This window comes from Cariama cristata, unplaced genomic scaffold, assembly GCF_000690535.1.
Source record: "Cariama cristata isolate BGI_N322 unplaced genomic scaffold, ASM69053v1 scaffold909, whole genome shotgun sequence".
NCBI lineage: Eukaryota > Metazoa > Chordata > Aves > Cariamiformes > Cariamidae > Cariama > Cariama cristata.
The window spans coordinates 1-17487 of record NW_009637196.1 but is presented as its reverse complement, the minus strand read 5'-3'; the positions used below and the strand labels follow the sequence as shown (position 1 = coordinate 17487).

The 17487-nt window shown below is 40.5% G+C and overlaps 1 protein-coding gene across 1 annotated transcript in view; it reads right to left on the bottom strand.

Annotated features, from left to right (window-relative positions):
- The window catches only part of FREM2 (FRAS1 related extracellular matrix protein 2), a gene marked incomplete at its 5' end in the record, with an annotated part of 58786 nt that extends 41302 nt beyond the window's left edge, over positions 1–17484 (bottom strand). Inside the window, 2 exon segments of the mRNA XM_009708183.1 lie at positions 11328–11417; positions 13350–17484. Coding sequence (XP_009706485.1) covers positions 11328–11417; positions 13350–17484 — 4225 coding nt within the window.
- Between the last annotated feature and the right edge of the window lie 3 nt (positions 17485–17487).

The following is a 17487-nucleotide window of genomic DNA, read 5'->3' as shown; positions in this document are numbered from 1 at the left end:
GGAAGTGCCAGCTGGGTTGCTCGAAGAAGTGTGCATGCTGTGTTTCAAGATAATGATCATTTTTTACATAATTACGTTTTGCAGACAATAAAGAGAAGCACTAGAGCACCATGAAATGTGCTGATGTTACCACACTTGGCCAGGACATTCTCTAGGTAAGCCTGTGTAAAGGAAGGTAAAGCAGGAACCCAAAACAGAAATGAAAGTTTCTGAAAACAACCTCGCTCACTCCTACTCACAGAGCTCATGAAGCAGGTAAGTTGTCCTTGGTAAGAGCTTCATCATTACTTGCACACTGTATCACAACAAAGAAAGCTGGGTAGCAATTTCATGACATGGCAAACGAGTCATGCCAACGTCGTTTTGTCATGGAGCAGGTTGAAACGAGGAAATAACTGCTGAAAACCTAAGAAGAGCCTAATTGCACAAGTAAGTAATTGCCACTGAAGAAAAATTGATGACTGAGTTATTGAATGTGGTACACAAAGGAGAAGAATGATATCTGCTACCTATGGATGCAGGGATTTGGCAAGTATTTCCTTTTTGCTAATCCTTGAATCCACAGAAAAGATCACAACCTAATTAAGTAACTGCAGACAGATTAACTGGTGCACATTTGTTTTTTAAAAATACTCTTTCAACTTCTGTCCTAGAAACTACATTACTTGGCAGAGAAAATCTTTGGATCTGGTCTTAAACTATCCCCTAGCCCTTTTGCAAAGCTGAACTGAATCCAAAAGGAATCTCTATGCTGTCACTGACAGGCTAGAGTAAAGGACATCGGCTGAACTTTCAGTCTCCTTCCCAGCAGCTCAGTCGCTGCCTCTGACTGTGCTAGCATATAACAACAACAACAAAGTTAGTTATCTGATGCCTCACATTGACCAAATTTAATAAAAGGTGTAGTGATGTATGCCAGTCATGATAATGATGATGAACTGACTATGCATTGTAATCTTATAGAATACAAAAATTCAAAATTTACTACCTGGATTGGAAGAAAACTTCACAATTCTTTCAAGTGAACCATAGGCCTGATTTTGAGGTAGGCTATTATTGTGTGAACTGCCTGATTACGTGAAGAGTTTAATTTGTCCACTGTGCTGGGACAAGATCAAAGTGACGTAGATAAATATATACAGCTGAGTGGATATACATGACAATCTTAAGAAAGGCTGTTCTTTGTGTGTTTGTCCTTCAAATGGTACTCATCACACAGTTAGAAATGCTAGCCCTGCAATGTCTCAGAGAACAATTCTTTGAATCTCTCTGGCTTCTTTAAAGGAAAGCAGGAGGAAAGATCAATGGATGCATTCATTCTATCCAATACTCCTGCATGCTCCATCCTGAACAAAATATAATTTCAGTTATGCAGTTACATGGTCAGTGCCAAAATGCATTACATTTCATAACTGTCAAATTAAGTAGAGAGGAAAGGTGTGTTACGAAGTTTATCATTCTCTGTGCAAAAATAACATTATGACAGACAACACACATGTTCAATGCACAAAGGATGCAATTATCTTATGCTAATCATAACTCAGAAGTGCAGAGCTTTCACTATAAACAGCAAGTCTTTACATTTTCAAAAAGATAACTTTCCATGTGTGCTAGCACAAGATAAAACTACCCATCCATACTGCAAATGGTAGCTTTAATCATAAATCAAGTTCCTCCCCTGAATCAATGCTCCTTTGCAACATACTTTAATACGCTCGGCATTTCAGGTCTCTGAAGAAGTTGAAGCTTCACAGTGAAATCTTGGAAATGTTGTAAATCAAGGATCAGTGCAAGAGATCTATGTTACAGTTTGACCTTTAAAATGTTCCAGCAAGAGGTAGCTGACTGATCTGTAGTTTGAATCTGCAGGCTCATAAGCATGATGGTTGTCTTAGGAAGTTATGGCCTTTGTAATTCCCCAAATTACATCAACATGTCAAAACTACGCAACACCATTGATACTACACAGTCATTAGGGAAGGCTTCTTAAAGTGCCATGCTAGCTAGAGGCTGAGGCTGAACAACAGACAGTACCTTTGAAAAGTGAGAAAGAGTTTTTGCCATCTGGGAATGATAAGAATATATTATTCATTTCTTATCTGCAATCACAGAGAAATGTCATAAACCTCTGTAACATCAGGAAAAGCAGCTGCCTAACTTCAGAGATATTTCTTTCCTCGATAAGGCTAATATGATTGTTGCTGACCTGTAGAGCCATTTCCTGCATAAGAAAGTGAAATACATACTGGGTAAGAAGGGTACACACCCGAGTAATGGACAAGAACATGGCTGACCTTGGAAAGTTCAGTCTCATCACTAGTGCCAGTTAAGTTCAAATGACATGTGAGAAGTCAAATACCTTAAGAAGTATTTTCCTGGTCACAGCATTGGAAGTAGAAAATCCTGGACTCTTCCTCCCCATCCCAGCAATGATCAGCCAGCCAGGACAAGGCAGTGCAGGCCCTTCCTTAGAAAGAGCACGAGGGCTCTTCCCTTTGTCTACATGGAAGATGGAGCTAACAAGGGAGAATCCGGGACTACCTTCATCAAGATGAGTACTACCAGTGTAGCGGCTGTGCCCCTCATGAGTTCTGGAGACTCAAGAGACTTGTCACTTGGGACAAACGCCCTTATAACCTCAGTGGGAAGATACTGCTTTGGAGCAACGTCTGGTCTGCATACTCTGTCCGTTAAAGTACCTTCACTTAAGTTCTTACAGATGAATTTCAGTATTGTTGCACTGAAATGCATTTTCTAGTGTTTCAGAATAGCTGACTTCTAAGAACTGATAACAGGTTGATACAAATGGAAAATATTAGACTCTGATATCAAAGAGGTTAATGCTGAGAAGTTCTGTGCTGATACTGACAATGAACTTCAAGGAAATTTAGGTGAAACCAGATAACAATTTTGTAACTTGTCACTATTTCAATTTCCATTTTGCATAATTCAGCTTGAGTTCCAAACATCTGAAACTGAATCCCATAGTATCCTAAAAACATTTTGAGTACTACAGGAGATACATGTTGAACAGAACAAATAAACCTGTATTCTGTTTGAGACAGGTATATTACATGGAAAAGGTTTATATGTGCTTTTTTTTCTTCCCCTAACTTCTGGATAGTGACAGAGAAAGCAATAACCACACTTTCCTGAATGTGTCACACATGTAAATGACACGATTCATACCCAATAGAAAAGCACATAAAAATAAATTTTTAAGTTAATTAGGTCTATGTTATTCATAAATACCTTCTGGATTCAGACTTTGCACTTTGAAACTATACTTCAATTCCCAATTGCCCATCTATGTATTAAGTTAAGGGAATTACAGGGGAATCTCTGCCCCTCTGATTACAAGCGGTTAAACTCAGAGCTATTTCATACCATTCTGAATGCACATTTAATCTCCATGCTTAAAATCCCCATCACTGACAACACTTATGGAACAGAAATATTAAAAGGAAAATAATACTTGAAAGAAAACTACCTACTTATGCTGTCAAAGACATTAGAAAGACAAATCACAGGCCCATGTGAACCCTAAACACAGAGACAGTAGTTGAATTTATTTTTGCAGAGCGTACTGATACACAACAGAAAAAAAGGAATGAGGTAAAGAGGAATTGCTAAAAGACATGTAGAAGAAAAAAATTGAGATTTGAAAGAACCAGAGGAGGACAGAAGACTGCAAAGGCATGTCAGGTCTTCAGGAAGAACATCACGGACCATGAAATCATCAATTTCAGCAGCACTAGAAAATTACATCCTTTAATTAAGTATGTCTTGTCCTGGAAAACAATCCTCCTTAAGTGATGGATTTGAGAAATATTTACTCAGTATTTTGGGGGGAACTGAAATCCAATATTAGCAGGTATGCAGACAAAAAAAAACAACTAACCTTATCTATTGTCCAAGGAGCTGACCTACATCAGCTCTCCTAAAAAGCAAAATCTTATCATGACATCCAGGAAGAACTTATCTGCTGCCACACATCCACAATACAACATCAATCGACTGGGGTAACTGTGTCTTGCTTTAGTTTCCATTCAGCTTCTGTCACTGTTCTGAAGCAATGACAGATGTCAAGTGCTTGACATACAAAAAAACTTCCTGATATGTTTTACATATTTGGTAACAACAGATTGAATAAATCAGAGACTAAAACATGTGCATGCCTGTTTACCCATATACATTCAAGCAAAACGCAAAGAATTCTATTATCTCATGCTATAGTTACAACAAAACGTCTATAGAACACATTAATTCATCAGTAATGGGAAAGCTCAGCCAAAAGAAAACCAAAATGTACTTTGACGGCAGAGTAGCAATATTATTTCTAAGAGAAAACCAAGAGCAATAAACAACTCTTTAATCTAGCACTGTCATAAGAAGAATGTGTAGCCCAAATGTGAAGCTAGACTACTTGAGTTTTTGTAAATACACACATTTTCCTCAGTATAGATGATTAATTACTAAAACTTATTAGCACAGAAAGTTATGGCTTTTCCTTTTATTTATTTACATTTTTAATCTAAAAATCAAGCCTAGATATTCTATGAAATGTGTGTAGTTCACAGAAGAGGCTTCTGGACTTAGTAAAATAACTGAGGGAAATTACCTGGGATACACAGCAGAAGAGAGTAAAATGACCTAGTAGTCCCCTCCAGCTGAAAATACCTGGCTTGAAAAATTTACAGGAGAAATGTCTGATTTCAACATACCTTTTTTTTTTTTTTTTTTAAACATCACAGAAGACATCATAGCAGGGAACTAACAGAAGGCTGCAAAGTTGGATTGATGAGGGAAGAAGGGAGCAGTCAAGCAGCTTTAGGAAGTAAAGGTTAGAAAGGAGACAAAGAAACATGGTTTGGGAAGGAGGGGACATAAAACCTTGCTGCAGTGGTAGTTCAAAATGGTGAGGATTAATGATAGAACCTAGTAGTGTCAAGGCACAGAGAAGAAAATTAAACTGAAAATGTTCAAATAGGGATGACCATTAGCCTCTGCATCTTTTTGACTCTTGCTCAGGCCTATCAAGCACCTCAAGTTGTCAATAACGTTCATATAAATAGTAGGGGGGCAAAATAGACAAACTTGTGAATTAAGATATTCTTGCACTCTGCAATGTAACTATTCTCTTCCAGACCAGGCATGTCACATTATACAGGGTGTTAAAAGTAAACTTTGCTAACCATAGTGGTAAAGAACACTTAATTCCTTTCCTCTTATCTGTATTAACAAATGCCATATCCTTTCTCTGTCTCCTCTACTCCAGACTGAACAGTGCCAAATCCTTTAATCTTTTCTTACCGGTCAAGTTTTCTAGATCTGTGGCGATTCTTATTTCTTCCTTCTATACAGTTTCCACAGTTTTTCTACATCTTCACAAATTCAGACAGACTTTGTACAAGACGTCTAGTATGGGACTTAGTAGCACCAAGTGGAACAATTATTTCCTGCATCTTCAAAAACAATACTGTCATCCAGTTCCTCTATTCTAGTATGATTGTCCTCTACTACACAGTAAAAAAAAAAAAAAACTCTTGCGTCAGCAGAAATGGTATCCAACACCTCGGAGGGGAGGATTAAAAATAAAATAAAATAAATATATAAAGCATTGTCTTCTGGTGTGTAACTTTATTGATTTGGAAAATCTGACTTTAGAATTGAAAACCCTGTGAAGTGCATATCTTGAAATAGCATTAGATGAAGTGATGCCACATCAGAAACACTTCAATGTTTTCATTCCCCAGTTGCTCAGGCTCTCTCCTTTCAGCAGAAACATAATGACTTTGCAAACAGTTGTATCAAAATAAAGCCTCCCCACCTAATGGCTTTTCATTCTTGAGGTCAACACAGGTAAAACACATCATTCAGCGCTGTCAAGCATGACAGCAAATTAGAGCACACCAAAACCACCTTAAAAATGGAACACATTTCCTACTGAATTCAGAAGATTCCTGCAGTGCAAGATATTTGACAAGCTTTGTTGCATAAGAGTTCATATGTCTTTGCTGACTAATGTTTTCAAACTTTATTAAAAATCAAAAGTTCTTGTAAACCCCTTAAAAATTCCGTTTAACTTGGGAGAAGTGTAGCTTTGGGTTTCTTTTAAAGCTGTTTGAAAATGGCTCATCAGTTGGAAATTCTTTACCTCTTAAATGATGTGCCTCTGTGTCTGAGAGTGGTGAAATTGTACCACTGCAACATCTTTTGCAAACTATTTTCAGATTTATGGATGTGAGGAGATAGATGCACAAAACCTGCCTACTAGAAAGGAGAATTATTTAGCAAGAGGATGGTACACTGACTTTTATATGGTAACATAAAGTTGATTTGTAAAATCATTAGTAAAATTAGAGGAAATATTACCTACACGTAAGAGCAGACAGGTGTGTTAGACAAATACAGTCATTAATACGCACAAACCTCACCAGATATTAAGTTTGACCAGTAACTACATTGTGCCAGTTTAGGTGATCAAATTCAAACCAAGGATTGCTAACAAGCTGCCAGAATTGCCGTATTTCAGTTTGTGTTACAACAGGAAACAAAACACCATATAACTCTGCCAAGAGATTAACTTTTCACTTGCACATAGTGTGTTAACAAGAATACCTATTCTTAACTGACCAGATATGGTAACTTTTCTAGATTATATAAGCAAGCATGTGACTTACTGTAATATTGTATTAGAACCTGCGAGAAACTGTGTAGCTCAGAATTACACAAGCTTGTATTCTTGTACCTTCCTAGGTGCCAGCTTCAATCAAAACCCTGAGAGCTTATTCAGAATTAAAGAGCCATACTCCTTGCCTAGAAAAACATTAACAAGCCTAAAGATAAGAGGCTGGAGCTCCTTATGTCAGCCTCAGGGAAGCCTGGATCAGCCCCTGGATCAGTTCCCTGGCTGAACAGTCTAAGCCTTTGGAAAGCATAAACTGGGAAAAAAAGGTGGAAAAATCACATACTACCAGAAAACTGCTAGGTTTTCCTTAGGGTTTTCACCCAACCACACACACACACCCCCCCGCCCCCCCATGCAATTTATTTGCAGTAGCACCAATCACATATGGGCGAGAAGGCCTCTGAGTGAAATCCTGGGCCAACTGGAATTAATAGCAAAGCTCCTGCTAACTTCAGCAGGGTCAGATTTTCACCCCGCGGACCTGGGACTACATCAAGCAAAAGACAGAACAAATTTACACTTTATTTCATATTCTAAGTTTTTCCTTCTACAGAGCTGTTTTTTAGCAGCTAGAAGTATGTAATACAATATTTTATTTAATATTTTATGGATTGCAAATACTCTTTAGTGTATTCTGGTAGCATTCCTTTATCCAAAGGGAATTCTAAGTTTTCAAATTGCATTGAACACAATGTCTGAAAGAAGCCTGAACTAGTCCCACAAAGTTCACATCAGCAAAACATTGTAGCTTTCAGTACCAGCAAACTCTCATTACTCTTTTGGTAGTGGTAATTGAAAACAAGGTCTCCAGGGCCACAACGACAGGAGTGTCAAAAGGTTAAGTGTACTAAAAACCTACAAAATAAAAAAGGTGAACAGGCAAATAAAAGAATTACTTATACAAAATATCACTGAACATAAACCAGGTCGAAAGGCATTACACTAACCAAGTCTAAGCAAGCTGATCTTTGCATAAAAATCACCAAGGAAAAATAACAAATGCTTCCAAAAATCAAACACAGTAAAGTAAAAAATAACCACTCTAGGTTTACTGCATGTCCTTGCTCCATTACAAATCTTTGAACAAACTTAACATTATGCTATCTGTATACTCACCCCAGGAATAAATCATTAAAACCAGCCGAACCTTACCTACTTTGTATTCAATTTGTACCAACTTTTGTTCTGTGAAATGAACTGCAGGCTCAACACTGAATGCTCACAGTTTGGAGCTGCCAGCGTGCACCATAATTAGTAGGTTCAAATTCTAGTACTTCTGCCCAAATCTTCAGTTTAATGGCAGGAATGGGAATGGTTTCCTCAAGCTAGAGCGATCGACTTTTCTGAAAGCTGCCAACCATTCTTTCTCACACATGTCACCGATACAGGTTTCCCAGCAGCTCTCTTAAATAGCAGAACAAGCAGTTATCCAGATAAAGAACCTAAAGGAATCTTTCCTACCCTCGGGTTAGAGAAAATGCTATTATTCAAAAGGTATATTCTCCTGTTACAGGGTGAAAATTCTGTCTGGAAGAACCTGATCGTATTTGTGCAAGGGAAGTGGAGAGAGAAAGAGAAAAATGCATACATTTTCTCCTCACATTCGATATGCACACACACACACACGTTTCATTGCTCAGTTTCTTGTGTACTGATGCAAAATTAAATGCTTTTAAGAGGACTTTCGAAGGTAGAACATAAAAATACAGAAAATAGCAGGCTCTTTCTTGAGTGTTGGTGAAGCAGTTGCAAACTGTACTAAAGCAGTGCACATTCTCTCCTCTGGCTGGGCCTTTAGGTACTTTTTCCCAAGTTGTACAACAGCTATTACAGTTGTGCCAACTTTCAGGCACTCCCTTGGGAGGTAAATGCCCCTGAAGGAATATGTTTAGCATATTTCTAAGCACCAAAGCCATCAAAAGAGTAATCCAAATAGAATTTCTTTTAAAAGCATTTTCTTGTGCTATAGTAGTAACAACAGCATTGACTTTTCAACCTTCTTTCCCACACCAAACAAGTTTTAAGTGAATTTCCAGATGTTACTTGCTCAGCACACCTTCCTCTAGCCATATACTCTTCCCGTAGTTGTGCCAGTCACATCAGTCTACAACCACCTTTCAGTCAGTACATACTTTCTTTATAAGCATAGCTGTGCACATTTATTGCCACAGCTTTTCTTACTGTTTGCTGACACCTGGAACAGACAGATGATGAAGTCATCTAGCCGAAAGAATCACTCCATTTAGCAGAGACTGAAAGTGCTGCTAATGAAAACATCTAGTAACTGACTCCCTCTGTGTCCCTGGGTGTTTCTGGAATAAAAATTACCATCTGTTCGAGTCATGTCATCCCTTTTTCCCCATTGTTTCGCATCATTATTATATTACCCCGCTTAGTCATGCCACAAAGACTTCTATATTGATCAAGTGACAGCAAAATAAGGTCTCTGTAAGAAACACAGGTAGCAGTTCACAGCACCTTCTCCTGTATGCCAAGTGATGTGTAAGCAAAAATAAACAAAGAATGCATCTCCAATCTTTCTTAAATTAATAGCCCCATTTGATTTTAACTGCAGTAGTTGCATACTACTTCAAAAAGCTAGAAAATAATTGGCTTGTGAAATCTAGCTTGTTTTTTCTATCCCCCTCAGCTGGCCAATGTTCAACCTTTTTCTTCCAGCATAAGCAGAGGAAGCACAAACCAAAAGCCATTTTCAGCCTGTCATAGTTTTGTCTCCAATTACTCTGCTGGCTCCTAAAAGGGAAGATCTTTCCAGCTGTAAAGTTGCCAAGGATACAAAGGTGCCAGCCATGGGGAATGGGTTCGTATATTCTTTGCTTATGAAACAGGTCTTCCAGTTTCCTGAAGCCCAGTGTAACAACAGCTGAATGAAATGATTTGCTTATCTACACCTTAACTAGAAAGCAAGTAATTTCCTTCAAGCTATGAATACTGTGCACATTTCCAGCTGCCTACTATTCCATCTTCATTTGTAAACATGGGAAACTTGTCCCTGAGAGGACCACAATGAATGAGAGCTGCAGTTGATCTAATAATGAAAATGTTTTTCATGTACCTTAAGCTACATAATCTTTTATATATGAGCAAAGCAACAACATCAAATGACTGGTTCAAAATGTTCAATTACTTCTTGGTCAACTGAAAACAAACAAGTCACATTTCATTGTTTTGCTAACTGACACCCTCAATGCACTGCTCAAAACCAGTAAGGGTTGCCCTACAGATGGGATAAAGAAAACACTGGAAGTCATATCCAAGGTGCTCGTGTTCATCTTCAAGTCATAAAATGAACGGGTTCATCTCAGCTAATCAAACTATCCCCGCTAACCAAAGTGCACAAGACAGTTCTTAGTCCATAACGGAGTGCTTATTTTTCAGGCACGTACTTATCTGTGGCTGGATTGGTTTCTAGCAAATGGTGGACATAAAACTACAACGATTTAAACTGCTACAAGAACAGAAACAGACTGATCATAGACAGAATGTAATAACTGGTTTTCAAGAGATCAAGATACAAATTTTCTGGTTTGCAATAATTAAAATAGGAAGCCTTAGTAAACTCAAAGAAGCTGTTGCTTTTCAGTGCCTATCCTCATAACTATCAACGTGGATTTCTTTTTATTGAGTCTGCCGATTTTCGACAAAATATTTTAATGGTGTTTCAGACTTGTTTTGAGGCCCATTAGGAGATACTCACAAATTTAACTTTCTGTCAAATGCTGTTAAGAATGCTATTCTGACATTTTCTATGCACTCAGGACTACATCAACCTAGTCAGGAAGTTTACAGAGATTATTGTGAGGGCAGATCCTTCAGAGAAGTTATTCAACTGAATTGCAAACTTATTTTACAAATCTTCCTGCCTGCCCTTAATTAAGAGGAACTTGTGTAAAATTTTGATGAATTCTCAGTGAACTTAATTCATGTGGATGACTGGGGAAAAATATTGCAGCCTACAAGAAAACAACAGCACACAAACAGAACAAAATAGATTTTAAAATAAGAGTCATCAAAGGAATATGAAAAAAAATGCAACATACACATATCAGTTGATATAAATAATCACCAGTCCACTGAAGCTTTTGAAACAATAACAATGTATGCAAAACAAGGATGTGCTTCTGTATAAGTAAGAGCAAAATGGACTTAACCAGACTATCTTACCGTTTCACCAGTCTCTCAGCCATGATCTAGATCAACTGAACTCTCGTTATTTATCAAAGGTTAGCATTAATTTTCTCTTTTGATTCAGTAGTTGGCCATGATTCCAAACCCATCAATACTCCACCTCGCACGATTGCATTTTTGTAACGTGCACAGCTAACCACAAGGGACTGACTGTCACTGCCAACAGTCCTCCATAAAGGCCACTGAACAAACAGTATTGTGACAACAGTATATCCTGCTAAGAGTTCATAGCTTGCCATAGCAGCTTGCATTAATTGTGACATTATACTTTAAAATTAATAAAATATCCTGATTTGTGTTCCTATGTGTTCATGGCACTTTCACATATTACTTATAAAGAAATAATAGATGACTTGGTTATTTAATGTGAACAGTCTTCCAGATGGTGTAATTCTAAGATACGTTTAATCAAGCATCTTAATCTTACCACTGTCTTCAATGGAGAAATAGAAGACGTCACTGGTAGCATTATCACCTTCCTTCAGGATGCAGCTGATCTTCATTTCATCAATATCGGCTATGAAAAGAATATGTTAAATGAATCATCATAGAATTTTACTAATAAAATATAAGACATAGTTCATTCTATCTTTACTATTTGGTTACTTACTAATAAGTTGGTTAATTTGTGGATAAATCATTTGAGTAACCAAAATTGCATAACGTGGCTTGGCTTCTTACACTGGTCTATACTCAGCAACGCAACAAAAAGTTAGTTATTAGTTCAAACAACAATGGCAAAAAGACAGTGAGATATAGTTTTACCATAAATATTTATTTTAAAATACTAAAGTTAAATCCTTGTTTCAGCACATGAGGAAGAATAACTTTCCTACAACTAAACTGAATCTATTGGGAGTAAAGATCTGCCCATTTTAAAAAAAAACAATTTAACTTTAATCAGTTTTTTAAGCTCTTCTATGACACACAAAACTGTTGCAGGAACATTGGGAGTGAATATAAGAATGTATTAAAAAAAATCACAAATAGGTCTAAAAATCAACAAAGTTTTGATTTGACATTCCCAGAGCATAGGGGAAAACCATCAGGATATTTCTATTTCCCTAAAGTTGCAAGTGTATTATCCTGTGCCACATTTCATCAATATGAAGACTTCAGAGAAGTCTTCTACTTTTGCTTTTATTTTAGTTAAATAAATAACAATGTCATTTAATATAAAAACATTCGGGATATACCTAAATGTTCTTTATACTCCATTCAGCATTAAGCTGTTCCAGATCTAATTCAGATCTACTAAGTGACTTACGCCCCGGGGGTTACCAGTTGCTCTTGTTATGGCATTGCTAACTTGGGTGCTTTCTGTCAACTGAAAACATATGAAACATTCTTGAATGAATAGCAAACGATTTTTCACAACACTGTAGCTTGCAGATGAACTGCAGACTTTTGAAAAAAAAAAAAAAGTGTTATAATCTTAAAGCTAGAGGCTGTCTGGAAGTTACAGACAAATACATAAAATGGATATAAAGAGTTTATTGTTTTCTCTTGCAAAAGAAAGGCAACTTACCTGAGCACATAAAAATAGTGGAGACCTCTAATCCTGTTGTAGTGTCTAATGAGAACTTTGGTATATGTTGTGACCCCTGCTGACAGTCAAAGCAGACTGGAGGTAGGCAAAGTCTAGGCTGGAATTTTCCCTGTGAAAGCTCTCAGCATACTGTTCTATCCAGGACAAGAAGAATAACAGCCCTAAAGCCAGCAAACTCCCTCAGATCGCCTGGAGCAGAGGGACATTTGTAGAGTCTGGTTGCCACCATCGTGCCCCCCCCCATCCTCTGAGGCTCTTCCCTCTGCACAAGTTTGGTGGAGCTGACCCAAAGGAGGCCTCCCTACCTACTGTGCTTGCTCTGTGCAACAGAATCACACTAAATGTCACCCAAACTACTCAGGCTATACTGGGTGTACCCTGCCGCCTTTTTTTTTTTTTTTTTAAAAAAAATACTAGATCCAGTGATGTGCAAAAATGTTAAGCACCTTTCCAATTTTCTCTGAAGATAATAGCGATTTTTGAGCCTGGGTTTAATTCCCAGGCAGGCAAACAGGTACTTCAGTCTTCAAAAAGAAACTGATGTGGGATCTGCAAATCACCATTTCAGATTTATCCCATCTTCTTATGAGCAGTACCACGCTATGTACACGGTAAGATGTACATTTAACACACGGTACGAAACACATTAATGCACGCACATACAACGCCAAACTTTTCTATTGTGTCTTCATAGGTAAAACAAAGCTTCATTTCTAACATGCATGTATTATAATTCTGATCGTTTGCATATACTTTGTAGTATAAGTAGTTTATGTAGTATATGTAGTTTAAGAGACAATACTGTCTAAATCGCCTGAAACAAAGATTCAAATACTACAACACAAAACAACAGCTCATTGAGCCCAATGTTTATAAGCAAATATAACCATCAGCACCAACCTTGCATAAAAGTTCTAACGGTCTGATTTCCAAGGCCAGTATTAATGATGAAGCCATGCTCCAGCCCATCTGTTATTTTATATTTCAACAGCTTGTGCGGACTGTCTCGATCCTCTGCCTTTAGTGCCTTACTAGTGATCAGGAAGCCTAGGTGCCCAGCTGGAAGTCTTCTCAGAGCTGGGGCACCCTTGTTCACCACTAACTGTGGCACTCTGTCGTCCAGTGAACTGATCTGAATCCTCATCATCTGGGGTTGGTGGATCTCCTTGCTAGTGTCAGGGAAAACATAAAATTTTGTGTGGGTCCCATCAGTCACAGAGAAGGAGAAACCATCCTGGCTGGTTTCTGTACCATCATGTCTGTAGCTGATAAGATTCTCATTCAAGTCTTGTTTGGTGAAGCTGGTGACCGGGTAGCTGTTGTTGTACAAAACCTGGCCATGCACTGGAACCTGAGTGACAGAGAATAGGAGTAAATGGTCAGGTGTATCTCCATCTTCCACGGTCAGCTCAAAAGGGGTGATCAGCCTGGTCTCCCCTTCCTCAACAACCAGGTCACCAATAGTTAGAATCGGCTTTTTATTGTCCACATCTGTGATGGAGACCCTGAAGGTACGGAAGACGGAGTTATACCCATCTGTCACTTCAAACTCAAAACTGTCCATCTTCACCTCATCCTCTGCAGTGTGAATGTAGTAAATCTTGTTGCCAGCAAGCTGGAGTTGAGTAAAGGAAACAACGGGTACTCCAGGATTGTCTGAATTCTCTAGATGGCCCCGGGCTGGGGACCGGGTGACACTGAAATGCAAATTTTCATCGGGACTGTTAACATCACTTGTGCTGAGCAGATCAGTTGTGAGTGTCACCCTTCCACCTTCTTTCAGAGTTACACCCTTGTTGATCACCTCAGGGAAGACCATATCAATGCTACCAATGGTAATATAGAAGTACCTGTCTATCAAGGCATTAATACCATCAGTAACATCAAATTTAATCAGATCACTCACTCTGTGTAGGCCAGTATGAACATAGCGGATAAAACCCCGGTCTAAATCATCTTGTGTGAAGTTTGTGCCTTGTGTAATGTTACACAGCACTTCCCCTCGTCTGTTCAGATGCTGTAAGAAACCCTGCATAGGCGCCAAACGGATGACATAAACAAGGCTCTTATCCTCTGAATCAATGTCTGTGGCTTTAAGATCTTGACTAGAGACGACCTTTGACTTGCCAATCTCTACTTCCAGACCATTGTTGATTGCCATCCTGGGTGTCTCATCATCTACTAGGATCACCATAATCGGCACGTTCAGCTCCACTGTGTGGTGTCCATCAGTCAGCTGAATTTGGAAGCTATCTTCTTTCGTCTCCGAGTCATCATGTTCGTACACAATGCTGGAAGCCTCCTGGATCTCCTCCAGAGTGAAGTTGTGAACAGGCACAGTGCCTGTGGACAGCTGCTGCACAATCTGCCCGTGCTGAGGAGGGACAGCAATAACAAAACGCAGTTCATCTGGAGGCATGTCTGCATCGGCTCCATTGAGGATGGGGGTGTCAATCACCAGGCTCATCCCCTCAAGCACCATAAATTCATGCACAAACAGCTCTGGCTTTTCATCGTTGGTGGGGATGATGACAATGGGGAAGAACTCATGGGGTGAGAAGTTAACACCATCAGAGCACTGGAAAGTGAATCTATCCTCCACAGGCTCCACCCCTTTGTGAATGCTCTGCACGTAGCTGATATGGCCCAGACGAACATCCTTGATGGAAAAAGCACTAATGGCAGTACCAGCTCTAGACTTCTCTGACCCTGGGGCTGGAGAGACATTCTGCAAATATCCTGAAGTGGACTGAACTATGACAATACACAAGATGTCATCTCTGGGAGTATCTACGTCCTCCACATCCAGCTGATCCAGAGTTAGAGTACTCTTCCCTCCCTCAAGGACGTTGAGCGGCTCTGCTGCAACCATCACTTCAGGTGCAATGCTGTCCACAGGCAATATAGTTACAGCCACAGGCACCCTTTTTACTGTGCTGCCTCCCACCACCCATCCACTGGAGAGGTCAGAAATGGTTAGATTGAAGGAATCGTACCTCTTTTTCAAGCCAATCTCTCCGCTGGTGTGAGCATAGGCTACTGCTCCGCTGATGAGGTCATGCTGGGTAAACTTTTCTGATCGCACTCCATCCACAAGAATGTCACCCAGCTTGGGTGGATCCTGCACAATGAAGGTCAGCATCAAGTCATCTGTATCCTCATCTGTACCCTGGATAAGCAACGCAGTAATTTCAGTAGCACCATTTTCCAGGACATCAATGGCTGCTCCCACCTGCCTGTGACTACCAGGGAAAGTGATACTTGGGTTTTCATCATCCACAGGCTGCACAGCAATCTTGACTGTAATTGGCACATGATGGACTCCGTCACTCACTTCCAACTGATAAGAATCACTGGCAAACTCATCGCCGCTGTGCTTGTAGGAGATGCACCCACCAGCAATATCATCTAGCAGGAAAGATTCGCCTTGGACCATCAGACCCTCCTCCAGATAACGTAGATGGCCATGCTCTGGAGCTTGAGTTACAGTGAAGACAATCTGGTCTGCAGGTGTGTCCTCATCTGTGGCATCCAGCTGATTGCTGGTGAGAAGGAAGCTGTTTCCCTCAAGCACAGTGAAGCCTGTATTGGTGATCTGAGGTGGCTTGTTGTCCACTGGCTGCAGGAAGAGAGTAAAGGTACCTTGCAGAGAATTGCCAGCTGAGTCCTCTACAAGGAATGTGAACTGAACCACCCGTGGTGTGATTCCCAGCTCCTGATCGGGGGGCCGATACGCCACCTTATGGTGGTTGACTTGGGCTTGGGTGAAATGTGTAACGGACGTCTCGGGACTGTTGGCCAACACAATCTCTCCAGTAACCACAGAGTGGTTCTCATCTGTGTCAGTTGGGGGTGTCAGTAAAGTGTACTTCAGCTCCCTGTCATCCGTATCCAGGTCAGTGTACCGTAAATAGTGCTTCTTAAAGACAGTCAGCTGGTATTCCTGCACTATCATCTGCAGGCTAGTACCTGGGTACAGCGCAGGTGGCAGGTTATCTACCGGTTGGACTTTGACAGCGAGCACATGCTCCCCTGACTGGTTGGGGGGGTCATTGTCATCCTGCAGCTGGAACACAATGTGGCCCATCACTGGGCTGGCAGTGTGAGCTCCCGTGTGCCTGAAGAACAGCCTCCCATCGAGGATGTCCTGCTGCAGCCACTCATTCACCACCTTCTCATACACACGTTCATCCTCCACAAAGTGCCAGGAGGAGGAAGAGGAATCACTCTCTAACCCTGCTTCACTTTCTTTGCTCTCATAAGATGCTGGTTGCTCTGCCTGACGCAGCAACAGCTCACCAAAGCGATGGGAGTGTAGCAGGGACACCGTGGAGTCCCCAACCAGGACAAATCGGATAGAGGTATCATCAGAGTCAATGTCTGTGGCACTGAGAACAAAAGGTGAGATTCGGACAGTTTGGTGCTCACTCAGCACCAGCCCCGTATTTGCATTCAGCAGCGGTGGCTGATCATCATCAGGAGCAATGGTTATAGGGTACAGAAATTCGACCTGGTGCTGCCCATCTACCATGCGGAAAACAATGTTGTCACTGTAGCTGTGCTCACTGCCATCGTGCTGGTAAATCACCTGCCCTGCTGCTAGCTCTGCAGCAGTGAAGTACTTGCGGCTGGGCGGTACACCCAGTACCTTAAGCTTCCCGTATTGCAGGCCCCGTATGACCCAGACCTTCACTTCTTTCAGATTGTCCTCATCGCTGATCTCCAAGTTGCCAGACAGGGGCCGTGACTGGCCCTCAAAAAGCATCAGCTGTGGGCCAGACAAACGACTGAAAGTAGCCACAGGGGCCAATGTGTTCATAGGCTTTACCAGGATCATAAAAGCAAAAGGCTCTGAGGAGGCACCGTCAGGGTCCAGCACTTCCATTTCCACCTGGAAAATCCGCTCCTGATCCGAGTCCAGAGTAGGGGGCTGGTAGGCAATCTTCAGCTCCCTCACCTCCTGCTGCGAGAAGGCAACGAGGGGGCGGCTGGGGTCATCAGTGCTGAGCAGGAAGCCTTGCTGCCGTGGGTCACTAGG